Raw genomic sequence first — 25,748 nt, forward strand, 5'->3', positions numbered from 1 at the left:
TTTTTTTTTTGTGGGGGGCGAGGACGGAGTCTCGCTCTGTTGCCCAGGCTGGAGTGCAGTGGCACAATCTCAGCTCACTGCAAGCTCTGCCTCCTGGGTTCACGCCATTCTCCTGCCTCAGCTTCCGGAGTAGCTGGGACCATAGGCACCTGCCACCATGCCCGGCTAATTTTTTGTATTTTTTTTTAGTAGAAACAGGGTTTCACCGTGTTAGCCAGGATGGTCTTGATCTCCTGACCTCATGATCAGCCTGCCTTGGCCTCCCAAAGTGCTGGATTAGAGGCTTGAGCCACCGTGCCTGGCCTCAACTTATAATTTTGTTATGGGCTGAATTGTGTGCCCTCAAAATTCATATATTGAAATCCTAACCCCAGTGTCCCAGAATGTGACTGTACTTGGAGATAGGGTCTCTTTTTTTTTTTTGAGACAGAGTTTTAGTCTTCCAGGCTGGAATACAGTGGCGCAATCTTGGCTCACTGCAACCTCGAACTCTTGGGCTCAAGCAATGAACATAGAGCCTTTTTTATTTTCTTTTTTCGAGACAGAGTCTCACTCTGTTCCCCAGGCTGGAGTGCAATGGCGTGATCTCGGCTCACTGCAACCTCCACCTCGTGGGTTCAAGTGATTATCCTGCCTCAGCCTCCTGAGTAGCTGGGATTACAGGCACGCACCATTACACCTGGCTAATTTTTGTATTTTCAGTAGAGATGGGTTTTCACCATGTTGGCCACGCTGGTCTCAAACTCCTGACCTCAAGTGGTCCACCCGCCTCGACCTCCCAAAGTGCTGGGATTACAGGTGTGAGCCACCGTGCCTGGCCTGAACATATAGTCTTTAAAGAGGTGATTAGGGTAAAATAAGGTCACATTAATGGGGCCTAATTCAATATGACTGGTGTCTTTGTAAGAAAAGGAGGTTAGAGCTGAGAGTGGTGACTGAGAGGTAATCCCAGCACTTTGGGAGGCTGAGGCTGGAGGATTACTTGAAGCCATGTGTACAAGACCAACCCAGTCAGCATAGTGAGACTTCAGTCTCTACAAAGGTAAAAAATTAGCCAGGTGTGGTGGTGCATACCTGTAGTACCAGCTACTCGAAAGGCTGAGGAGCGAAGATCACTTAAGCCCAGAAATTCAAGGCTGCAGTGAGCTATGATTGTGCCACTGCACTGTAGCCTGGGCTACAGAGCAAAACCCTGCCTCTTAAAATAAATATATAAATTTTAAAAAGATAACAGGAGGTAGGACATAATCAATACACAGACTGAGAAACAACCATATGAGATCACATAAGAAGGTGGCCATCTGCAAGCCAAGGAGAGAGGCCTCAGAAGAAACTAAACCTGCTAACACCTTGATCTTGAACTTCCAGCCTCCAGAACTGTGAAAAATTACATTTCTGTTGTTTAGTCACCCAGTCTGTGATATTTTGTTATGGCAGCCCTAGCAAAGTAATAAAATTTGTTGAATTTGAAAGTATGTGTGAGTATACAATAAATACATGCAATTTCATATGTCAACTTAAAAATAAATAAATTTGAAAAAAGTATGTATGGGATATTTCATGGCATTTGTAAGTGTTCATCTGAGGTTCAGGAAAGAGGACTGGGCTGGAAGTAGACATATGGGAGGTGAGAACATTTACAGAATGAATAAAGCCACATGTGTAAAAGGGAATCTTTAGGGAAAGTCTAAGGAGTAAAAAGAGAAGAGGGCCGAGAAATAAACCAACATTAAGAATTTGGAGGCTTGGCATGGTGGCTCATGCGTATAATCCCAGCACTTTGGGAGATCAAGGTGGGCAGATAGCTTGAGCTGAGGAGTTCAAGACCCGCCTGGGTAACATGGTAAAATCCCATCTCTACAAAAGATATGAAAATTACCCAGGTGTGGTGGCATGCGCCTGTGGTCCCAGATACTCAGGAGGCTGAGGCTCAGGATCGCTTGAGCCCTGGAGGTTGAGACTGCAGTGAGCCATAATCGCGCCACTGCACTCCAACCTGGGTAACCCCCTGCTTTGGGGGAAAAAATTTGGGAAAGGAAGAGAAACCCCCTGAAGGAGACCCAGAAGGTATAAGGGAGAGGCAGAGCAAAGGCATGAAAGAGTGGGGTCCCAGAGGCAGAGAATAGGTTTGAGGGAGTTTGGGGGAAGGAAATGGTTAACTACCACATGCAAAGGGGAGGTTAAGATAAGGACTGAAGGAGGGCCTGGGATTTTGCAATTACGAATGCAAGAACAACAGGGTAGAAGGATAGAGAGCCAGGATGCTGTGGAATTGGGTACGAATGGGGCAGTGAGCGGATAAAGGCAGAAGAAGTCAATCAAATTTAGGAAACGTCTCAGAAAGAAGGACGTGGTACCGGCAATATTGAAAGGGTGTTGTGGTTTTCTGGCTTTATCGGGAAGGACATGAGCATATTTATGTGATGAGAGGAGGAAACAGTGGATGAGAGGTACAGAAATGAAGGGGAGGATAGAACCCTGGTCTGCCTCAAAGCAGAGGAAGGAAAGTTAAGCACTCAGGAACAACTCTTCCTCTGAGATGCAAAAAATGCAGTTGGAGATTGTAGATTTTGGGTAGGAAACTGGGGATGAATATTCATGTTCAACTTTTTGTGTGGACACACGTTTTCATTTCTCTTGGATGCATATCTAGGAGTGTGAAATTGCCGGGTCATATGGTTACTCCATGTTTAACAATTGAGGATCTGTCAAACTGTTTTCCAAAGTGGCTGCACTGTTTTACATTCCTACTAGCAGTGTATTAGTTTCTAGTGTCTCCACATCTGGAAAACACTTGTCATCTGTCTTTTTATTATATCCATTCTAGTTGGTGTGATGTGATATCTTATTGTGATTTTGATTTACATTTCTCTAATGGCTAGTGGTTTTGGTGTCTTTTCATGTGCATGTTGGCCATTTGTATATCTTCGTAGAGAATTATGTATTCAAATCACGCGCCCATTTTTAAACGGAGTTGTCTTTTTATTGTTTTTCTTTTGTTTTGGTAGAGAAAAGGCCTCACTCTGTTGGCCAGGCTGGAGTGCAGTGGCAAGTTCATAGCCTACTGCAGCCTCAAATTCCTAGGGCTCAAGGGATCCTCCTGCCTCAGTCTCCCAAGTAGCTAGGACTACAGGTGAGTGCCACCATGCCTGGCTAGTTAAGAAAAAAAATTTTTTTGTAGAGATGAGGTGTTGTTATGCCCAGGCTAGTCTCAAATTCCTGGACTCAAGCAATCCTCTTGCCTTGGCCTCCCAAAGCATTGGGACTACAGGTGTGAGCCACTGTGCCCAGCCTGTCTTTTTATTGTTGAATTATAAATTCTTTATACATCTAGATACTAGTTCCTTATGAGATATATGATTTGTAAATACTTTCAGCCTGTGGAGTGTCTTTTCACTTTTTTCGATGGTGTTCTCTGAAGCCTAAAAGTTTTAAATTTAGACGGAATCCATTTTATTTTATTTTATTTCATTTATTTTAAGATGGAGTCTCACTCTGTTGCTCACGCTGGAGTGCAATGGCATGATCTTGGCTCACTATAACTGTTGCCTCCCAGGTTCAAGCAATTCTCCTGCCTCTGCCTCCCGAGTAGCTGGGACTAGAGGCGCACACCACCACACTCAGCTAATTTTTGTATTTTTAGTGGAGATGGGGTTTCACCATGTTGGCCAGGCTGGTCTTGAACTCCTGACCTCAGGTGATCCACCCACCTCAGCCTCCCAAAGTGCTGGGATTACAGGTGTGAGCCACTGCACCCAGCCTTTATTTTTTTTTTCAGTTGCTTGTACTTTGGTGTATCTAAGAAGGTTTTGCCTCATACAAGGTCATGAAGATTTATTCCTATGTTTTCTTCTAGGAGCTTTATAGTTTTAACTCTTACATTTGGGTCTATAATGTATTTTGAGTTAATTTTTGTGTGCAGTGTAAGAAAGGGGTCCTGCTTAATTCTTTTGCATGTGAATATCAGCTGTCCCAGGCCATTTGTTGAAAAAACAATACCTTCCCCATTAAATGGTCTAGGTACCTCTGTTGAAAATCAATTGGTCATAAATGTAAGGATTTATCTCTGGACTCTATTTTATTCCACTGGTCTATATGTCTATCTTTATAGCAGTACCACACTGTCTTTATTTGTAGTAAGTTTTGAAATCAAAAAGTGTGAGTGCCCTTTGTTGTTCTTTTTCAAGATTGATTTGGCTATTTTGGGTCTCGAGCATTTCCATGTGCTTTTCAGGATCAGCTTTCCAATTTTTGCAAAAACAGCAGTTGGACTTTTGAGAGGGGATATGTTGAATCTGGCGAGTATTGCCATCTTAACAATAAGTCTTCAGTTCCATGAACATGAAATACCTTTCTATGTATTTAGGTTACTAATTTCTTTCAACAATGTTTTGTAGTTTCCTTAGATTTCTTTTTTTTTTTTTTTTTCCTGAGACGGAGGACGGAGTCTCACTCTGTTGCCCAGGCTGGAGTGCAGTGGCACGATCAACCTCCACCTCCCACGTTCAAGCTATTCTCGTGCCTCAGCCTCCCAAGTAGCTGGGACTATAAGTGTACACTGCCACACCCAGCTTATTTTTGTATTTTTTGTAGAGACAGGGTTTTGCCATGTTGGCCAGACTGGTCTCAAACTCCTGACCTCAGGTGATCTGCCTGCCTCAGCCTCCCAAAGTGCTAGGATTACAGGCAGGAACCACTGCACCTGGCCTAGACTTCTTTTGTTAAATTCATTTCTAAGTATTTTATTTTTTGATGTTATTATAAATGGAATTGTTTCGGCCAGGCGCAGTGGCTCACGCCTATAATCCCAGCACTTATTGGGAGGCTGAGGCAGGCGGATCACGAGGTCAGGAGATCGAGACCATCCTGGCTAACATGGTGAAACCCCGCCTCTACTAAAAATACAAAAAATTAGCCAGGCGTGGTGGCGGGCGCCTGTAGTCCCAGCTACTCGGGAGGCCGAGGCAGGAGAATGGCATGAACCTGGGAGGCGGAGCTTGCAGTGAGCTGAGATAGCACCACTGCACTCCAGCCTGGATGACAGTGCAAGACTCTGTCTCAAAAAATAAATAAATAAAAATAAACAAATAAATAAATAAATGGAATTGTTTCCTTAATTTTATTTTCAATTGTTCATTGCTAGTGTATAGAAATACAATTGATTTGAATGTGTTGATCTTGTACCCTAATAACCTTGCTGAACTCGTTTATTCACCCTAACAGATTTTAGTGGACTCCTTAGGATTTTCTATTTACAAGATCATGTAGTCTACAAATAGAGATAGCTTTACTTTTCCTTTCCAATCTAGATGATTTTATTTATTCTTCTTGCCAAATTGCCCTAGCAAAGATATAAGAAATCCCATTTTGACTTGTACCCTGAACAATTGTTTTGCTCTGAGATGCTGTTAATCTGTAACTTTGCCCCAGCCACTTTGCCCCAACCTTGAGCTCACAAAAACGTGGGAATCAAGGTTTAAGGGATTTAGGGCTCTGCAGGATGTGCCTTGTTAACAAAATGTTTACAAGCAGTATGCTTCGTAAAATTCATCGCCATTCTCTAGTCTCGATAAACCACGGGCACAATGCATTGCGGAAAGCCGCAGGGACCTCTGCCCTGGAAAGCCGGGTATTGTCTAAGGTTTCTCTCCATGTGATAGTCTGAAATATGGCCTCGTGGGTGAGAAAGACCTGACCATCCCCCAGCCCGACACCCGTAAAGGGTCTCTGCTGAGGTGGATTAGTAAAAGAGGAAAGCCTCTTGCAGTTGAGATAGAGGAAGGCCACTGTCTCCTGCCTGCCCCTGGGAACTGAATGTCTCGGTGTAAAGCCCGATTGTACATTTGTTCAATTCTGAGATAGGAGAAAAACCACCCTATGGCGGGAGGCGAGACATGTTGGCAGCAATGCTGCTTTGTTATTCTTTACTCCACTGAGATGTTTGGGCGGAGAGAAATATAAATCTGGCCTACGTGCACATCCAGGCATAGTACCTCCCCTTGAACTTAATTATGACATAGATTCTTTAGCTCACATGTTTTTTTCTGACCTTCTCTCTATTATCACCCTGTTCTCCTACCACATTCCTCTTGCTGAGATAATGAAAATAATAATCAATAAATACTGAGGGAACTCAGAGACTGGTGCCGGTGCAGGTCCTTGGTATGCTGAGCGCCAGTCCCCTGGGCCCACTTTTCTTTCTCTATACTTTGTCTCTGTGTCTTATTTCTTTTCTCAGTCTCTCGTCCCACCTGATGAGATATACCCACAGGTGTGGAGGGGCAGGCCACCCCTTCACTACAAATATATATATAAACTTATATGATAAACCCAGTGGCTAAGGGATAGGGCTTTGCAATAAATATTGGGAAACTTGGATAGCTGTTGGGGGAAAGCAGGTTAGATATTTACCTGAAATCATTCATCAAAATGGTTGCTAGCAGGATTTAAAGAGAATAAAAGAACAAACAAAAATCCAAACAACTTAAAAACTTGAAAAAATCCAAATGAATATTGTTGGACCTATAAGTTTGGAAGAACTCAAGCTCAAAACAATGGAAAGAATTCAAAGATTTGATTATCTAATTTTATTTATTTATTTAGACAGGGTCTGAGCTCTGTCACTCAGGCTGGAGTGTAGTGGTGTGATAATGGCTCACTGAAGCCAGGACGTCCCGGGCTGAAGCAATCCTCCTGCCTCAGACCTACTCCAACCCCCCCAGTGGTCAGGACTACAGGCGTGCATTAGCATGCCTAGCTAATTTTAAAATAATTTTTAAAAAGAGACAGGGTCTTGCTACGTTGTCCAGGCTGGTCTAGAACTCCTGGGCTCACAAGTAATCTTCTTGCCTCGGCCTCCCAAAGTGCTAGGGTTACAGGCATAAGCCATTGCACTCAGCCTACCTAATGTCTTATATCGAAAACATATCTAGGCTGGGAGCAGTGGCTAAAACCTGTAATCCCAACACTTTGGTAGTCTGAGGGGGGTAGATCACCTGAGGTCAGGAGTTTGAGACCAGCCTAACCAACATGGCAAAACCCCGTTTCTACTAAAAATACAAAAATCAGCCGGATGTGGTGGTGCGCACTATAGTCCTAGCTACTGGGGAGGTTGAGGCAGGAGAATCGCTTGAACCCGGGAGGTGAAGGTTGCAGTGAGCTGAGATTGTGCCACTGCACTCCAGCCTGGGTGTCAGAGCAAGGCTCTGTCTCAAAAAAAAAATTAAATTAAATTAAAAAAAGAAAACCTGCAGTAAATATGAACAACAAAGTGCTACTATTCTTTTTCTTTTTCTTTTTTTTTTTTTTTGAGATGGAGTCTCGCAGTCTCCCAGGCTGGAGTGCAGTGGCACGATCTTGGCTCACTGCAAGCTCCGCCTTCTGGGTTCACACCATTCTCCTGCCTCAGCCTCCTGAGTAGCTGGGACTACAGGCACCCGCCACCGCGCCTGGCTAATTTTTTCGTATTTTTAGTAGAGACAGGGTTTCACCGTATTAGCCAGGATGGTCTCGATCTCCTGACCTCGTGATCCGCCCACCTACAGCCTCCCAATGTGCTGGGATTACAGGCATAAGCCACCGTGCCCGGCCTTCTTTTTCTTTTTCTTTTGAGACAGGGCCTCATTCTGATGCCCAGGCTGAGGTGCGGTGACGTGATCACAGTTTATTGCAACCTCGACTTCCCAAGCTCAGGTGATCCTCCCACCTCAGTAGGCATGTGCCACCACACCCAGCTAATTTTTGTATTTTTTTTTTTTAGAGATAGGGTTTCACCATGTTGGCCAGGCTGATCTCAAACTCCTGGACTCAAGCAATCCTGCCTCCTCAGCCCCTTAAAGTGCTGGGATTACAGGCATGAGTCACTGTGCCTGGCCATGTTACTATTCTTAACATATAAAGCATTTGTATAAATAATAAGAAATTAAGGCTTCAAAGAAAAACAAGCATAGAAAATAGGCAATTCAGAAAATAGACAATTCATTAAAGGAGGAAATACAAATGACTAATAACTGAAAAGAAGTTCAATCTCTCTGGCAATCAAAGAAATGCAAATGAAACAACAAGGAGGCAGAAGCTTTTGCCTTCAGCAAAGAGTTCTAAGATGATAATTCATGCTCATTACTGCTTAGGGTGTATTGAGATAGCTCTCATACTAACCCTATGAGGTAATTTCTTATTAGCAGGCCCATTTTACAGAGGCGGAAACAGACTCAGTAGGGTTCAGTAATTTGCCCATGCTTATACAGTTAGTAAGTGGTGGCACCAGGGCTTAGACCTGGGCATGTGGTTCTGCTATAAAGAGGGCCTGGAAAATAGCTGCAGGAAGGTGAGGTGAAGAACAGAGGGAAATGTAGCTGGAAGAGCAGGACAAATACATGTGAAGTGTCTACATGGAAAAGCAAATGGGCTTAGTGGTACTGAAGAGGGGGCAATGAGTGGAAGCTACACATAGGTGGATGCTTTTCAAGCAAGAACTGTCTCCAATGGACTAGAGAGGCCCAGGAAGGCAGTGAGGACACCCAGCCCTGGGGAGGCAGAGGAAACTGATGCTTTTGGGGTCTTCTTGTCTAACTCTTATGCAGGCTGCTGCAGGGAGTGGGGGGGATCTCATCTTATAGAGAAGGAAACACACCTTTAGATGGCCAAGACCTCAGTATCTGGTGTTTCTGCTCTTTTCTCAACCACAGACAGCTAGCAGACCTGGCTTTTCCTTCTAGGGCCGGGCAACGTGGGGTGGGAGCCCTGACTAGTTTCGTTCCCCTCCTATAGCCAGCCACAGTCCAGAGCCAGCAGGAAGCTTGAGCTTGCCAATCTGTGAGGGCCAAGGCAGGAGGAAAGAGAGCCAGAGGGCAGGTGAGGCAGAGGAGCCATCTGAGTGCTCTCCACCTTTTCCCCTTTCCTGGTGCTTTGCTCCTCCTTGGCAGAGGAGGAGTGGGGGAGGAGGTAGGAGCAGTAACGTTGGAGAACAGGCAAACAGATGAAACAGACCTGCTGAAGGAGTGACACATTTATGTTAGTTGAAGTTTAGTGATGATATCGTCACTTGCAAAGTCCTTGAAGAATTCACTCTTAAAGTGGGAGGTTCATCCTGACTCTTGTAACCTTGGTTGCCTCAATCTTCGTCTGTAAAATGGGTATGAGAACACTTCCTTCTTTATTGACTTTAAATGGATCTAGTGCTTGGCTGACCAACAAGCTGGTGTGACAGCAGAGTACCACAGCCAGTAGAGCCACTCAGTCTCTACAATTTTCCGGTTGGAGACTTGGGGAAAATCACCCAAGCTCTTCCTGCTTCTGTTTCCTCATCAGTGAAACCAAGGGTAGCACTTGCTTTAAATGGTTATCTTCAGGGTTAAACATGACTATGTGTGTGTGTGTGTGTGTGTGTAAGTATTATATGTATATACTTTTTCTGTAGTATATAGACTTATAGCCAAGAGTGATAATGTATATAAAGTAATGGTAGAACCAGGACTCCAAAGCCCACAGATTTAATAATTATACTTTAGATGTCTCAAAAACCATAATGTATATAAAACAAACACATACAGTATAAAGACTAGAAAGAAACACAACAAATTATTAACAGTGTTTATTTATGGATGGTTGGGTTATGATTTATTTCCATTTTTTCTTTTTTTGAGAGAGAGTCTCACTCTGTTGCACAGGCTGGAGTGCAGTGGTGCGATGTTGGCTAACTGCAACCTCTGTCTCCCAGGTTCAAGTGATTCTTGTGCCTCAGCCTCCTGAGTAGCTGGGATTACAGGTGTGCCCCACCATGCCCTGCTAATTTTCATAGTTTCAGAAGAGACGGGGTTTCACTATGTTGGTCAGGCTGGTCTGGAACTCCTGACCTCAAGTGATCCATCTGCCTCGGCCTCCCAAAGTGCTGGTATTACAGGCATGAGCCACCAGGCCTGGCCCCATTTTTTATTTTTTTGGGACAAAGTCTCATTCTGTCGCCCAGGCTGGAGTGTAGCAGCACAATCTTGGCTCACTGTAACCTCTGCCTCCCAGGTTCAAGTGATCCTTGTGCCTCAGCCTCCCAAGTAGCTGGGACTACAGGTGCCCACCACCACGCCCGGGTAATTTTTTGTCTTTGTAGTAGAGGTGGGGTTTCACCATGTTGCCCAGGCTGGTCTTGAACTCCTGGCTTCAAGTGATCCACCAGCCTGGGCCTCCTAAAGTGCTGGGATTACAGGTGTGAGCCACTCTGCCTGGCTTGAGGTAAGAATCATTATCCCATTATCCAAATGGAGAAATAAGGCCGAGAGAGGTTAGAGAGTTGGCTTAAACTTCAGGTTTCATAGCTACTAAGAGGCAGATGGCCAATATCTGTAGGCAGATCTGGCTGTCTCTAAAGCTAGGTGCTATCGTCAGGGATGCTGGACCATGGGGCTGGTGCCTAGGACTTCCCCACTCCAGTCTTCTGATGGAACAGTTAAGGTGGGAGGCTGTGAGGACTGGGCCTGTGCTGGGTGTACTATCATGGGTCTCCTCTGCCTACTCTACTGGTTTCCTAGGTTCATATTCCCAGTAGAGGACATGGCCTAGAAGGTGGACAGTCGAGGGGTACTGTGGAGTCTCCCTAAGAAGAAATACATGTTTCTCCTGTTGGGTATCCTATAGAGCACTGGTTCCCCACCTTTTTGACACCAGGGACCAAAATGTAAGTTTCCACAGACTGAGGGTGGCAGGGATGGTTTCAGGATGATTCAAGTGCATTACATTTACTGTGCACTTTATTTCTTTTATCATTACATTGTAATATATAATGAAGCAATTATATGACTCACCATAATGTAGAATCAGTGGGAGCCCTGAGCTTGTTTTCCTGCAACCAGATGGTCCCATCTGGGGATGGGAGACAGTGACAGATCATCAGGCATTAGATTCTCAGAAGGAGTATGCAACCTAGATCCCTCGCATGCACAGTTCACAATAGGGTTTGTGCTCCTAGGAGAATTTAATGCCACAGCTGATCTGACAGGAGGTGGAGCTCAGGCGGTAATGCGATAGGAAGCGGCTGTAAATACAGATGAAGTTTCACCAGCTAGCCCCCACCACCACTCACCTCCTACTGTGCAGCCCAGTTCCTAACAGGACATGGAGGGTTACCAGTCTGTGGCCCAAGGGTTGGGGACCCCTGCTATAGAGGAACTAAAAATAATAGCATAACTACACAAGATTGAGGGATGGAAGTGGGTGTGAGCCAGCTAAATCATTATCTATCATAGGAGGAAGGCAACAGACAGTGGCCAGTCCTGATAAATGCAGATGTAGCTATGTGAGCATCTTAATGTAGTGATGTGGAGGTAACCATCAGACCTGAAAACACCAGTGGCTTTAAGCAGCATCCCTGGATTGAAGGATGGAGAGGGAGTTCTTGCTTTTCATTGCAAGCCATTCTGTCCTATTTGATTTTTTTAAAAAAGCTGTGTGTATTATTTTTAAATTATTATTTTAAAAGTACAGGCTCTGAAAGTTAAAAAAAAAAAAACGCTCTGGGGGCATCTAGTGGATTCACAACCCTCCCCCATCTGAGCTGACATTTTATCTTCTGGAAAATAGGGATAAAAGCCATACTCACCCCACAGAGTTGCTCTGAGGATAAAATGAGGTAATGCATATAAAAGCGCACTGACCAGAGTTGGCTGAAATTCAGCATCTATAATTACTAAACATCGTTATTATCAATAATAAACCAAGTATACGTTAATACTTAGGCCCTGGCACACAGTAGGCACTTAATAATGGGTGGAAGTAGTTATTTAACCCCCCACCAGGGCCTGTAATTTCCCCCAACCCGTGACACACTGGCCCCAAGGCTCCGAGTGAACACTTAAATATTGATGTGGTTACTCATTTATTCATCACTCGGCTCTCCGCCGCAGAGTCCGAGGAGGGTGAGCCCCGCTCTCGGGCCTCCGGCGCCGCCGCCTGGCCGCATCCCGGCCCCCTGCGCCGGGAGAGATTGGAGGCGGCGGCAGCTCACCCGCTTCCAGGTCGCCGATGCGGGACCGTCACGTGGCGGGGCGGCAATCGCTCCAGTTTCACTCCGGCATTTTCCCCCGCAGGGGCGGACTGGAGCAGGGGAGAGCGCGGCCCGGGGTCAGGGGAGCGGCGGGGGTCCCCATCACAAGTCCGCGCCAAGAGGCTGGCCATCCCAGGAACTGCGGGCCGGGACCCTTTTACGGCGAGAGCTTTCCGGAGCAGGGACTTTTAGAAGGAAGACGTGGGATTGGCCTGGAGGCGCAGAGCGGGTTTTTCGTACCTGGCCGCGGGTGTAGGGCTCCCCACAAGCGAGGCCGGGTTGCTTCGGGCGCCCCCAGCCAGGGGCGGGGCCACCGCGGGAACTCCGCCCACCCTCTGCAGAGGCCGCGCACCGCCCCTCCCCGCTCTGGGCTGGTCTGCGGCTGCCGGGGCGCGAGCTGCGTGCCCGCATCCCTGTCGCACCGCCACGCCGGTCGGGGCGGCGGGCGCGGGGCGGGGCAGGGGGCGGGGCGCTGACGTCGCGGCGCGGCCCGCGGCCAGCGGCCCGGGGAGGCGGCGGCCGGTCGGCCCGGCCCAGCCCAGCCCGCAGCTGCGGCGGCGCTCAGAGTCGGTTCCTGACCGCCTTCTGCCGCGGCCGGGTTTGTCACCAGGTCCTGGGGTCTGCACCGGCTCGGCCAGACCTCGCCCCCCGCTTCTCCGCCATGGCCCTGGTGCGGGGCGCGGAGCCGGCGGCGGGGCCTTCCCGCTGGCTGCCCACGCACGTCCAGGTGACGGTGCTGCGGGCCCGCGGGCTGCGGGGCAAGAGCTCGGGAGCGGGCAGCACCAGCGACGCGTACACGGTGATCCAGGTGGGCCGCGAGAAGTACAGTACGTCGGTGGTGGAGAAGACGCACGGCTGCCCCGAGTGGCGTGAGGAGTGCTCCTTCGAGCTGCCGCCGGGGGCCCTGGATGGCCTGCTGCGGGCGCAGGAGGCCGACGCGGGCCCGGCGCCCTGGGCCGCGAGCTCCGCCGCCGCCTGCGAGCTGGTGCTCACCACCATGCACCGCTCGCTCATCGGCGTCGACAAGTTCCTAGGCCAGGCCACGGTGGCGCTGGACGAGGTCTTCGGCGCAGGCCGCGCCCAGCACACGCAGTGAGTAGGGGGCGCGGGGGCACAGAAACGGCTAAAGGCCTAACCGGGCGAGGCTGGTGGGGGATCAGGACCCCGAACTTCAGCCGGGCCAGTGAGCCCTTGCCTCGTGCTCAAGGGCGTAAACCGACAGAAACGTTGGTTCTTCGCATTTCGGGGTCGCCTTCAAGCTTCCCAAACGTGCGCTGTGTGGGGCTCAGCCACTGGTGGTCCCTGGGAGGCCTGGGGGAGGTTTAAGTGGTGGCGAACGTTAGGAGTAGATTGTCAAGTAAAGTTAGGAATGAGATTCAGAGGCTTTGGGGCTATGGAAACCTCAAGAAGGGAAATCTTGGGGCCGTTCTTAGAACCTCCGGGCCTGCCTCCCTTTCCTCAAAGGGGAGGGGAACTGCGGGCGCCTGTCCGGCAGGGGAGTGGAGAGGCGCAGCCTTGCCCTACGGGGGAAGGAAAGCCAGGTGTCTTCCTCCAGGGCGAGGTTGAATGTTGATTACCCCGCTAAACGTAGAAGCTGGCTGCAGGGGGCATCTGCCTCTTGCTCTCAAGATGCCCTCCACTATCTAGAGATGTCACCCCCCCACCCCCATCCTGTCCCTCTGTGTCCTGTGTCCCTGGTCTGAGGACAGGAGGAGCTTCTAAGTTAAGGAAGGAAACACTTGAGTCAGCCTTCCAGTGGCCTGCCTGCCTGCCCTGCCCTGCCTGAGGTAGAGGCAGCGGCATGGTTAATGAACAGCGGGAGATTATCTCCCGGTCACTTCCACCTCAGTGGGCCAGGGTTTTTTAAAATCATTTATTTTGGCAGCATTTAACCTTGCCTGTGTTAAGATCAAGGCTTCAGCCTTGGAGCCCCATTTCCTGTTTTGGGCTTGGGCAGGAGCTGGAAGCCAGTCCCCGGGGCTGACAGCCTGCTGTGGATCACTCAAGTGGTTAACTTGGGAGTGATCTGGGTAGGAGGGTAAGGGGATTGGGGCAGGACTGTGCCTTAGGTCAGGAGAGGTGCCGGAAAGGTTTGCCCCAGTGGAATGGCATCCACTGAGTGAATAAATCCAGGAAGGCTTGCTGGAGGAGGGGGATGAGCCTGGTGCAAACCCAAATGAAAGCAGGATTTAGGTAAAAAGGATCTGACCTTGAATGTTTTCTGAAACATGGGTGTGGAATGACTTTCCTGGCTGGCTCTCTGTGGTCTGGGATGGGGAGGGCGTTAGTGCAGGTTCCAGGCATGGCTGTGACCTGACTCCATCTCCCCATCCCCTGGCCTGCTCCCCTCCTTCCTTCATGACTTGCTGTTTGGTGGCAGGGTGTGGGATCATGTGGTATATAGCTTGGACCTTGTTTTGTTTTTTTCCTCCTTTCTGTCCTCTCCCTCCTTCCTGGTTCCTGGAGCCCAAGGGGGTGGGTATATGGGGCGAAAAGCTCTCTCCTGGATCTCTTAGCCCATTCTTTTTCAGAAGAGGTGCCTATCCCCCAAATCATTCCACCCCTTCCCCCAGTCCTTCACCCTCCACCAATCAGCTACTCTGACCAGACTGTTAGATGACACATCTGTTCAGGGGGTGCTGGGGGAACAGGAGGAGGCAGACCAAAAAAAGGCTCCAGGCCTGCAGGGAGCAGCTTCTTTGATTGTTTTTTCCAGTTCCTGCCCTTGCTTTCCTCTTGGCCTCTGGATCTTCCTTAGCTGAGCTGGCCAAGCTTGTAGGTCCAGGTGGACCCATTTTCAGCCAAGAACAGCCTGTCTTGGAGAATTTGACTTCCACCCCTTGATCTGAATGGGAACCTTAATTTACTTTATAGAAATCATCTTTTCCACCAGGATCTTTCCACACCCACCTGGCTGTTTTCTCTGATGCAACAACCTGGTTTATTTATAGAACCGGGAGGGAACAGGAGTCGGGAGGGTCACTTAGGATGGGCAGAGGAAAGTCTGTGAAGTTGGCCTGGTGCTCTAGTTTACTGGACCTAACAGCATGCCCACTGACAGGGGGAGGGCTGTCACCCCCGCTGTGGTCCCCACCTCTGGCTGTAGTGGTCATTCCTGGTGGTATTTCCTGGAGCACCCTGGTGTGGGCTACCAAGACTGAGTCTGAACGCTGCCTGGTAGGGAGAGGGCAAGGCAGAGAAGACCAGGGTGTACCCTCCTCAGCTTTGGATAATGGTGGAAATGAGAAGTATCCATTCTTTAACTCCAGGAGTTGGCTGTGGTGGTCTCAGGTAGGGCAGGTGGTGGCCCTTTGCCAAGAGAGGACCTGACTGGGGAAGGTACCCTTATGGTTAGGAAGGGGCGACAGAGTGGCACTGGACAGATCCCAGTCCCAAAACTGTCACCTGTGGCAAGTCGTATAAACTCTTGGTGCCTCAGTTTTCACGTCTGTAAAATGGAGATAATTTATACCTTCATAGGGTTGATGTGAGGGATGAAATGAAAATGCAACTTAAGCACCTAGTACAGTCCCTGTACATGGTAGGTGGTCAGTGCAGAGCAGTGATGGTGAAGGGAGATTTTAGTAACAATGTCTGGAAGAGCTTCTTATGGGATGGGGGAGACAGTCTAGAACTTAGAGCCTAGGAAAGCCTTAGGACCATGGGTGACGGAGTACACAGAAGAGTACGAGAGTTCCCAACAAAATGAGCTGGCCCTTTGCAGCTCTCTGTATTCTATTTGCTGCAAGAGGCCCAAGAACTAGGGCTGGGCTTGAGAGGCCTCTGCAGTCCTGAAACCAGGCTCAGATAAGCCCGCAGCTCTGCAGCTCTCCTCCCTGGCAGCCCTGCCTGGAGCTGCCCCTGCCCTGTTGGGAAGGAAGGATGGCCCAGGGCTTAAAAACCTGGAGACTGGGATTTCACTCCCCGTTCTGTGACTTACCAGCAGACAGGTTACTTATCCCACTTCCTCACTTTGAAAAAGGTCATGATAATAATCATAGAGTTGTACAGATTAGATAAGACACCATCTGTAAAAGCCTTAATGTAGTTCTGGATACATAGAAGCTCTCAAAATATTAGCGTGGTGGTGACTCTGGGGCCCCATTTTGTGTGATGGTGGTGGCTGGGGTTGTAGGTGCTTCAGCAGTCTCCGAAGGTCTTGTGTGAGTGGGGCAGTCTTTGAAATGAGGAATTTCACCAGAGGCTTCCAAATAATTGAAGAGGATATTCTCAAAACAAAATGTAATGGTTGTACCCAAGGAAACTAATGAACTCCCCACCCTCAGTAGAACTGTCCATGGATCGTCATGTTCCTGTTGGTCTGGAAATCCTGGATGCTTCTCTGCGATTTATTTTCTGGTTTTTACCTTCAACATCCTTTTTTTTTTTCTTTTTTGAGACAGTGTCTCACTCTGTTGCCCAAGTTGGAGTGCAGTGGCAGAATCTCGGCTCACTTACAATCTCTCCCTCCCAGGTTCAAGCGATTCTCCTGCCTCAGTCCCCTGAGTAGCTGGGATTACAGGCATGTGCCACCACACCCAGCTAATTTTTGTATTTTTAGTAGAGACTGGGTTTTGCCATGTTGGCCAGGCTGTTCTCAAACTCCTGACCTCAGGTGATCCACCTGTCTTGGCCTCCCAAAGTGCTGGGATTACAGGCATGAGCCACCACGCCCGGCCCAACGTCCTTCTTAGCACTCCCCAGTGGGTGTCCTGTGTTTGCCTCCCTAACTCCCAAGACAGGGATGGGATGTGGTGGTTAGTTTTCCTTGTTCCCTGTGGGGTCAGATGGGTCATTTGGACCTTTTTGGCCTTTATGCGATTGGTGTGGATCACACCCCCAGGGAATGGACCTGGATATATCAGAAGAGGGAAGGAAGGAAGCAGCAGCAAAGGTTTTGGAGTAGGAAGACAGGGCATCTGCCACAAGGCCATTTTGGTCTTTGCCCTCTGGAATGCTGGTCTTTGTGTGTTTTAGGAGAGGAGGAGAGAGCACAACTGTGTTATATGGAGCCCCTGTCCACCTTCTCCCTCATCCTGATAAGGGTGAAATGGTCCCTGCGGTAAGGCCTGGAGTGTGGCAGACAGGATCATCATCCTGGGCCTGTTGGATCAATGGTTAGAAGCTGGCCTCTTGGGAAAGCAAAGGCTGTGGGTTCAGCTTGGGTTGGGATCAGTTTGTCTTTTTTCATCACAAAGACTAAAACTGTTGTGACCATGAATTGTGGCCTGCAAGAGGCTCTATTCAGCCTCTGCTTAGACTGTGCCACTTGGCAAGGGAGCTCGGAGAGCTGAGGCTGTGAAAGATGTAGGTCTGAGATGAGAGCCTTCTGCCTGGCTGGTCATGGTGTTCTGAGACCTCCTTAGGTGGGTGGGTGTGGGGGCACTGGGAGGTACCTGAGGGGACATGCATCCCATTGGCCTAAGGCTGGGATGGTCTTTGAGGGCTTCCATCTATCCCGTAGCCCACATACAGCCTGGGCAGACAGTTGGTGGGCAGATGGTGCGTGACCCCACAGCCCTCTCTCTGTTGGCTTCTGGGTGTGACTCTGCCCCTCGGGAAACAGCTGTGGTCACTTGAGCCCCTGGCCTTGGCTCCTGCTCGGCCCCAGAGCTGGCATGGGAGGCCTGTGGCACTGCTGGGGAGGTCTACTCTGGCTGCAGAGGAAGGGTGTGGCTGCACTCAGAAGCCAGTCGTTGGTATGCCGAGGCTCCACGGCCCTTAGTTATGGGGTGGTTTTTATTTGGGGTTGCTTGAGCAGCAGCGTCTTGGGGTGTGGGGCGGGGTAGGAAGTGTGACTCCTCAGTCAGGCTGGGCAGCTCCTCCTCTCTGGCCTGGCAGCTTCCCCTGCCCTCCCCATCTGCCCCTGGCCCTGAGCCCTGGCTGGGACCAGGGAGTTTCAAGGGGCCTGTGGTCAGCCCCATCTCTGCCCCACCTGCCTCTCCTTGTAGGCAGCTGGCTGCAAGGCACAGCTCAGCAGAGCCACATCCCGGTGACCTTGAGGGCTGTCCTTCTCTGCTGGGAGCTGCCTGCCCCACTTGTCACTGCTGCCACCTCAGTGCTGTGACGCTCTTGTCTAAACCACTGGCCTGGCCTTGTCCAGATGTTCTCCTGCCCTTCTCACCCTACGCAGGGACAGATGATGAATACAAGAACAGAAGCTGTTGTGGCTCTGCTCCAGGGGAAGCAGTCCTCTTTTTCTTTCCTTTGCAAAATCGTGTAGCCATGAAGCAGTTTTGTTCTTCCCCACAGCCAAGTAATAAAAATGAGTCCACATGTGAGTCTGCTGTGCACCTGGCAGTCCCTTCAGGGAAGAGTCTGATCACAGTGCCCTTACTGAGCTGGCCTGAGGTTATTTCTACCTTGGGGACAATGGTGGCCAGAGAGGAGAGGGGCTTGGCTGGCCACATGAGGCCTCTGTATGGAGCTGGGCCCCGGCCTCTCAGGAGCAGTAAGTGGGGCCTCCCAAAACGGGGCTCCCAGGGGCAGCCAGCACCTCCGAGAAGCTGCAGGGTGGGGAGGGGGTATCACAGGCCACTGTGACCTTTGGTTCACCTGGTGGTGGGGAAGGGAGCACAGCCCTTACTCATGGGACTCCAGCATGGGAGCTGGAAGAGAGCTCAGACAAGGAAACCGAGGTTTGCAGAGGGAGAGCTGCACACTCTCACTACCCAGCACTTAGTGGAGGGTGTGCTCTGTGTGGTTTCCATTAGACCCGGGCAGCCCACAGAGCTGTAGGATTTGGGGTAAAGAAGAGGTGGCATTTGGAGCCCTGTGTGCACCCCGGAGTTTCTGTGGAAGTGCCTGCCAGGTTTTAGTGAGGTGGGGACATTGGGCTTCTCTGCTGACCTGGAAGGGTAGTCCAATCCAAAGGCAGTTCTAGAGGCCTGAAAGGCCAAGAGTGGGCCACTGGTGGGGGAGAGATTCCAGAGGAGGGGAAGCCTGGATATCTCCCTACATTTGGAGGAAGCCCTTTAGCCAAGTGCTGTGTTTTGGGGCCTAGACAGGGAGCCCTGGAGATGTTCGGAGCAGACAGAGCCACTGGCACTGGCTGTGGTCTCCTGCTCTGTGAGGAGGGGACATACACCAGAGACCTGTCGGCCATCATGGAACCCGTCTGCCTCCCCAGCCTTCTCTGAATCCCCACATCTGGAGCATGTGGCACCTGTTTTGGTGCATTATTTTCATTGCCTCGTTGGTCTAGTGCATTGCTGATGAAGGCCTATCTGGGTGCTGGCACTGTCTTAAGGTCTGGACTTCCATTTGTCCACAGCAAGCCCTTGAGGTGTAGGCGCTTTTTAACAGCTGAGGAAACCTTGGCACGGAGAGGTAAAGTGACTTTGCTTTTTCTTTCTTTTTTTGGGGGGGGTGGGGGTCAGGGTCTGGCTCCATCACTCAGGCTGGAGTGCAGTGGTGCCATCATAGCTCACTGCAGCCATGAACTCTCAAGTGATCCTCTTGCCTCAGCTTCCCAAAGTGCTGAGATTATAGGCATGAGTCACTGGACTTGACCACAGCACATGGCAGAAAGTCAGGATGTGAACCCAGGCAGTCTGGCTTCCCAGTCTGTGCTCTTGGCCACCACACCACACTGCCCACCTCAGTCTTCCCCCATGTCTTCCATGACCCTGCTCTGCACAGGGCCAGGTGCTTAGCTGCTGCCTGCCAAGGCTTCCTCTCTTCTCCTTGACATGGATCTCGGGGGTTAATCTGGTGCTCTGTAGGCATGACCTGCTTCTCCTGGGTGAGTCCTTGGTTTATTGGGATAAGCACATTTGGTCTGCAGCTCTAGCCTTATGTCTGTCCCAGAGGCTGGGGGATGTTGTCTCATACTTTGGGAGGGAGTCACTGCCACCAGATACCTCTCGGGAGTGGAGTGAGGGCTGGGTGTGGTGGCTCATGCCTGTAATCCCAGCACTTTGGGAGGCCGCGTCAGGAGGATCACTGGAGGCCAAGAGTTCAAGAGCAACCTAGGCAACATAGCAAGACTCCATTTCTACAAAAATACAAAAAATTAGCTGGGCATGGTGGTGCACACCAGTAGTCCCAGCTACTCAGGAGGCTGAGGTGGGGAGGATCACTTGAGCCCGGGAGTTCAAGGCTGCGATTAGCAATGATTGCCCCACTGCACTCCAGCCTGGGTGACAGAGCAAGATCCTGTCTCAAAAAATAAAAATAAAAAAAGGAGTGGAGTGAGGCCTGAGAAGGTCAGCCTCACTTTCCACCAGGGCACTTTCCACCCTGGGGAGATTTGCTCCTTTCAAGCAGGGCTTGGGGGCATCAGCACATACCAGACTCCGTAATCCTTCCCAAGACGTCACATGCTGGTTTTACTGTGACAGAACACTCCAAGCCATCCTGTTCTTCCTCCTGCAGCAATACAGTCATTTGCTATTTTTTCCCTTCTGTTTCACAACATCCAGGAAGCAATTACTGGACAACCATTGTAACCACTGTGCCTAGGTCAGTGCTGTGGGGGAAACCAGGGAAATAAAGTGGATAGCCCTTTCTCCAGAAGGGCTAAAATATGTTTGAGATAAGCCTAATGCAGCAAGGACAATTCCTCTACAAAGCAGCATATAAAAAGTGTGAGAGAATGAGGGGGTCAGGAGAAGAGGGAGCTCACCAGTTGGAGTGATCAGGGTGGGCTTCTTGGGAGAGGTGAGGCCTTGAATAACAGGTGAGACCTGATTAGAGGCAGGGTGAGTTGGAGGCAGGGAAACTGTGAGTGTGGTGGGACTGGGCCAGGAGAGGGAGTGAGGGGAGCCAAGCTTAGTTCCCTGTGTGCCACTCAGCAAAACAGCAGGACTTTCTTTACTTCCTATTTAGTTTTGTTTTGTTTTGTTTTGTTTTTTGAGATAGAGTCTTGCTGTGTTGCCCAGGCTGGAGTGCAATGGTGTGATCTTGGCTCACTGCAGCCTCTGCCTCCCAGATTCAAGTGATTCTCCTGCCTCAGCCTACCGAGCAGCTGGGACTACAGGTGCGTGCCACCACGCCCAGCTAATTTTTGTATTTTTAGTAGAGACCATGTTGGCCAGGCTGGTCTCGAACTCCTGACCTCAAGTGATCTGCCTGCCTCAGCCTCCCAAAGTGCTGGGATTACAGGTGTGAGCCACCACACCTGGCCCCTATTTACTTTTGAGTAGTTCACCTGGTCCAAATTCTAAAGGTACAGAAGGGCACATAATGAAAAAAATTTCCCTTGACCCACCTTAAGTCACCTAGCTCCTCTCTTCAGAGACATCCAACATTACCAGTTCTTGTGTAACCTTCCAAAGGTATTTTCTGCATTTAAAGGCAAATGCATTGTGTTTTTTCTTCCCTCCCTCCTTGTTCCCAAATGCAATGTTCTCACCACACAGTTCTGTACTTCCCATGAGCCTGGCAGGGAAGTTATTGTTTGTTTCCCCCTGTTGTGGGGTCTGAACTGAGACCTTGGCAGAGGGGACCATCACCACTTGGTTTTGTCTTCCTCAACCTGAGTCTCCTGCTCAGGGTGAATATGGGGTTAGGAGCACACTGGGGAGGGGGATGGGTTAAGTGGAATTTCTTTATTTTTCCACCTGCCAGAGATCCCCTGAGAGAGGTCATCTTGCGGGTTCTCTCCTTCCTCCTGGGCAGGGTTGTTGCTTTTTGGTCCTGGGCCACCTCACTTATATGGGGCTGATGATGGCCTGTAAAAGGCCTTTGATAGACAATAAACCCACATCTTTCTGTGTGGTTTGGCCTACTTTTAAGGGTGCCTTCACAGTATCACCTCATTTCATTCTTCCCTGAGGGCAGACAGGGGGACCATCATTTTTGCGAATATGGAGACTGGGGTCTCAGGAGGTGGAATGACCTGTCCAAGGTCACACAACTCTTTAGTGGCAGCCAGATTTCTGATGTCTAAGCCTGATGCTTTTCTCCCTACACTGTGCTATCAACCCTACATCTTTTCTGTTGCTCTCTGTGGTTTGACTTGTCTCCAGCCATTTTTGCAGCTTTTCCTTGTGCTGGGTGAGCTGACAGTGACAGACCTTTGGAGCCTACAGCACTAGGATGAGGATTAGAAGTGCTTGTGCCCAGGAGGGAGGGAGGCTGGACCTGGCTGGGGTCTGAGGAGGGCTGAGTGAGCTGTCCCCACAGAGGCAGGGGGAACTCATGAATGAAGACCTGGGCTCCCTCCAAAGGTTGCTGGTGCCAGGCATGGTGCCAGAGGAGGTGATAAGAATCATCTTCTGGCCTGATAAGAGGCTGTATCCTGTCCTGCAATTATGTCTGGCTTGCAGTTTTACTGTAGATACCAAATCAAAAGATGGGGTAGGCGGTGGATGCGGGGAGACAGCAGGGGTTGGCTTGAGGCCCACACAGCTCCTGTGTGCCAGTGTGTGAGGCAGGCTGCTGTGGTGGGCACTTGGAGAGGAGAGGAGGCATCAGGGTGGAGGAGGCTCTAGGGAAAAGGGTTTTCCAACTGTGTCACCAAACTCTGAATATAATAGTTCTAGTTTCACTTTACCTTGTCTTTAACTGCATGATTTTATCACCCTCATTTTACAGAGGTGAAATGGCTGCTTCAAGCCACTTAGTAAGGCAGAGCCAGGACTAGAACCTAGGTCTCCCATCTTCCAGTCCACTGGGGTTCTCACACAAGGCCCTTAAAATCATTGTTTTTCCAACTTGTTTCTGAGACAAAAGCCGAGCCCTGCCAATTCCATGTCATTTACCCGGCAGGTGTTAGAAGATGTTCTGCATCTCGGGTCCCTTCTCAGGTGGTGAGGGATAAGAGGTCAATAACTGTCCCTGCTGCCAACAGTAGTGAGAGATCAGAGTGGAGTGGCTCTGCCATAGTGCTGCTGCAGGGGGTGAAAAAGGGGTGCTCCCAGGGGCCCCCCTGGCTCTCCTACCTTCCCCATTGTTCCTGTCCTAGTTCAGGCTTTAAAAAAATTTTTTTTAACCTCTGCTCTGGGCTGTTACCTTAGCTGCTGCTGCCTTTTTATAAACCAGAGTGCCAGTTTATTAATTAATGGTGAGAAATAACTGCTAAGGCATTAGGAGTTGCTCAGGTCAGCCTGGCCATGGGAACTACCCTGGGCTGTGACTGCCCCTTGCTGGTCTCCTGCCTCACCTCTCTGCTGTCCCTCCCTCTTCCTGCAGCATAGTGTCAGTCCTGTCCTTGTGTTGTACCCTGTCGTGCATTTCAGGGCCCAGAATACAATTATGGCTCCTTAGTGTGACATTAGGGGTAGTCTCCTTCTCCTGCCTGCACTTCTGCAGTCTGCATATCCTGTCCCTCGCAACTGGAATGTCTCCCTACCCCCTCCTCGCCTCTTTCCCACCCATTGTTCAGAGCCCAATATAAATGCCACATCCCGCACCCTCATCCTGAAATCAAACCCCTCCCCTTGAGCCTTCCCGTGTGCTTCATTTGTGCATTTTTGTGGTGTCAGTCACCATCTTCCGTTAGCTATGTGGCTGTCTTCTCCACCAAGGCATAAGCTCTTCAAAGACACCTCCGTTCTTGTTCCTGGCAAATACTTGGGGAACATTGGAGCAGAGGCCTGGCTGAGGCCTCCTCTGGTTGGGTGGGATCTCGCCGACTCATGCCCTGTGCCTTTAAGGGGTGGTGGGTGTCAGGCTGGTTGTCAGGATGTCAGGATCCCATGCAGGGCTGTCAGCCCCTGTGCGGTGGTGAGCGGGTGGGCTGATGAGTTCACAGGTGTTCACAGGGGTGTTGGTAAGCACAGGGGCTGAGGGAGGAGAGCAGGGGTGGGGCTCAGTCTTAGGACAAGGAGGGAAAGCCTGTGTCCTGGCCCAAGACACGCTCTGACCTCCGCAGGAGTCTAATGTCAATCCACCATCAGTCCTACGTGGGAGCAGGAGTGTCAGTACACCCTAAATGCTTCAGTATGCCTCTCCAGCCCACTCCAACCGATTTGGGTGCCTTTAGAAAAAACATAACCTTAATGCCATCCTCACACAAAATCAACAATTCCTTAATAATCATCTAATATCCAGCCCACATTCAAGTTGTCTTGATATCTAAAATGCCTCTTCATAGGTGATTTGTTGAGTTAGGATCCAAATAGGCACCTGGCTGTTATGTCTCCTCATGACATATCTCCCCTTTGGAAGTTCCCGCCCCTCCGTTTCATGCTATCACCTGGTGAGGAACCAGGCCATTTGTCCTCAAGACTGTCACACATTGTAACCCTGGCCAATTGGTTCCTCGTGATGGCCTGCACCCTGATTCTCCACCCCTGGACACTAGGTTCCCTGGCAAGAGTCCTTCCCAGGGGCTGGCCAAGCCTTGCCTCACCTGGGGAGGCCCACCTGCCTGCAGTCCACCCTCAGCGAAGCCCTGATGGGTGGTTAGCCCCCCAGCATTCCAAATCCCCCCCACCCCCCCACCAACCTTTCTCCCAGAGGTTTTAGTATCCATTGATGATTATCTTTCCAGGTCTGAATTTCTTCTATACCAGCAGGAAGCCCAGCATAAGGACGAGCTTTCTCTCTCACTGTTTGGTCACTGGGGCAGGAATTGCAGGCTGGCATAGGTTGCAGTGAGCTGAGATTGTGCCACTGCACTCCAGCCTGGGCAACAGAACGAGACTCCGTCTCAAAACAAAAAAAAACAAAAAAACAAAAAAACACAACCAAAAAAAACCTGTTGGGAATGGCAGGAGTGACAATTCTTGGCCATTATTTTTCAGTCTGGGGCCGGGCATGGTGGCTCAGACCTGTAATCCCAGCACTTTGGGAAGCCGAGGCAGACGGATCACTTGAGGTCAGGAGTTCAAGACCAGCCTGGCCAACATGGTGAAACCCCATCTCTACTGGAAATACAAAAATTGGCTGGGTGTGGTAGGGTAGCACATGCCTTTAATCCCAGCTACTCAGGAGGCTGAGGCATAAGAATTGCTTGAACCTGGAAGGCGGAGATTGCAGTGAGCTGAGATTGTACCACTGCACTCCAGCCTAGATGACAGAGCGAGACTCCATCTCAAAAAAAAAAAAAAAAAAAAAAAAAACCACAACCAAAAAAACCCGTTATTTTTCAGTTTGGTGATGACTTTCACATTAAATATATGCCCTGCCCATGGTGCTGTCCATGATACCAGTCATTGAAGGCTGCAGGCCTTTTGTGGGCACATGATTTCATCTATACAGTGTCACTTGAAACGGCATATCACTGTCCTGCGGTAGAAATCCAGGGCAGGGAGTATTATGATCAGTGTTTTGTTTTCCTCCCTATCACCTGCTTTTTGAGTAGCATGCCTGTCTAGAGGATTCCTCTGGAGCCCCAGAGTCTCCCGTTTGTACTAGCTCTAAGGGAAGCTAGGTGAGGGGAGTGAGGCTGGGAAAGGAGGCCTGGATCAGTATTTCTTCCTCTTCACATTGGTGCCCTGCTTTCGCTTTTAGAAGACTCTCCCACCCAGTATTTTGGGGCAGCTCAATTGTCTTGACTAAGTTAATCTTGACTTCATTTGCCTTGGGGATGGGGCTTGATTCCTACAACAGTCAGCTTTGCAGGCTCCTTGTCCACAGGGTGGTAGTAGCTGTTCACCAGCTGAGGTAAGGCCTGTCTTTGGAAGAGGTTGGGGCAGTGGCTGCAGCCAGAAGGAAGAAGCTACAGACCTGCTGGGTTGCAACCATAGCAGGTGAGGCTCAGGTGGGGACCAGCCCAGGGAAACTGGGGACTGTGATGTTGGGGGCATGATCAAAACAAGCTCCA

General features: G+C 49.9%; 1 protein-coding gene and 1 pseudogene across 4 annotated transcripts in view; both read left to right on the forward strand.

Moving 5' to 3' along the window:
* Positions 1-5,518: 5,518 nt before the first annotated feature.
* LOC129141172 (uncharacterized) lies at positions 5,519-6,127 on the forward strand (annotated as a pseudogene).
* Positions 6,128-12,519: 6,392 nt separating this feature from the next.
* RAB11FIP5 (RAB11 family interacting protein 5) overlaps positions 12,520-25,748 on the forward strand; it is a 39,535-nt gene continuing 26,306 nt past the window's right edge. Inside the window, exon 1 of one of the 4 annotated variants that reach the window (XM_016948762.4) lies at positions 12,520-13,126. In XM_016948762.4, the coding sequence (XP_016804251.3) occupies positions 12,696-13,126 (431 nt within the window). In that variant the 5' untranslated portion in view covers positions 12,520-12,695. The remainder of the gene's footprint in view (positions 13,127-25,748) is intronic. The other 3 variants (XM_016948764.4, XM_016948765.4, XM_016948763.4) reach the window with 3 other exon arrangements.

The sequence above is a fragment of the Pan troglodytes genome, chromosome 12, assembly GCF_028858775.2.
Source record: "Pan troglodytes isolate AG18354 chromosome 12, NHGRI_mPanTro3-v2.0_pri, whole genome shotgun sequence".
In the NCBI taxonomy this organism is placed as follows: domain Eukaryota; kingdom Metazoa; phylum Chordata; class Mammalia; order Primates; family Hominidae; genus Pan; species Pan troglodytes.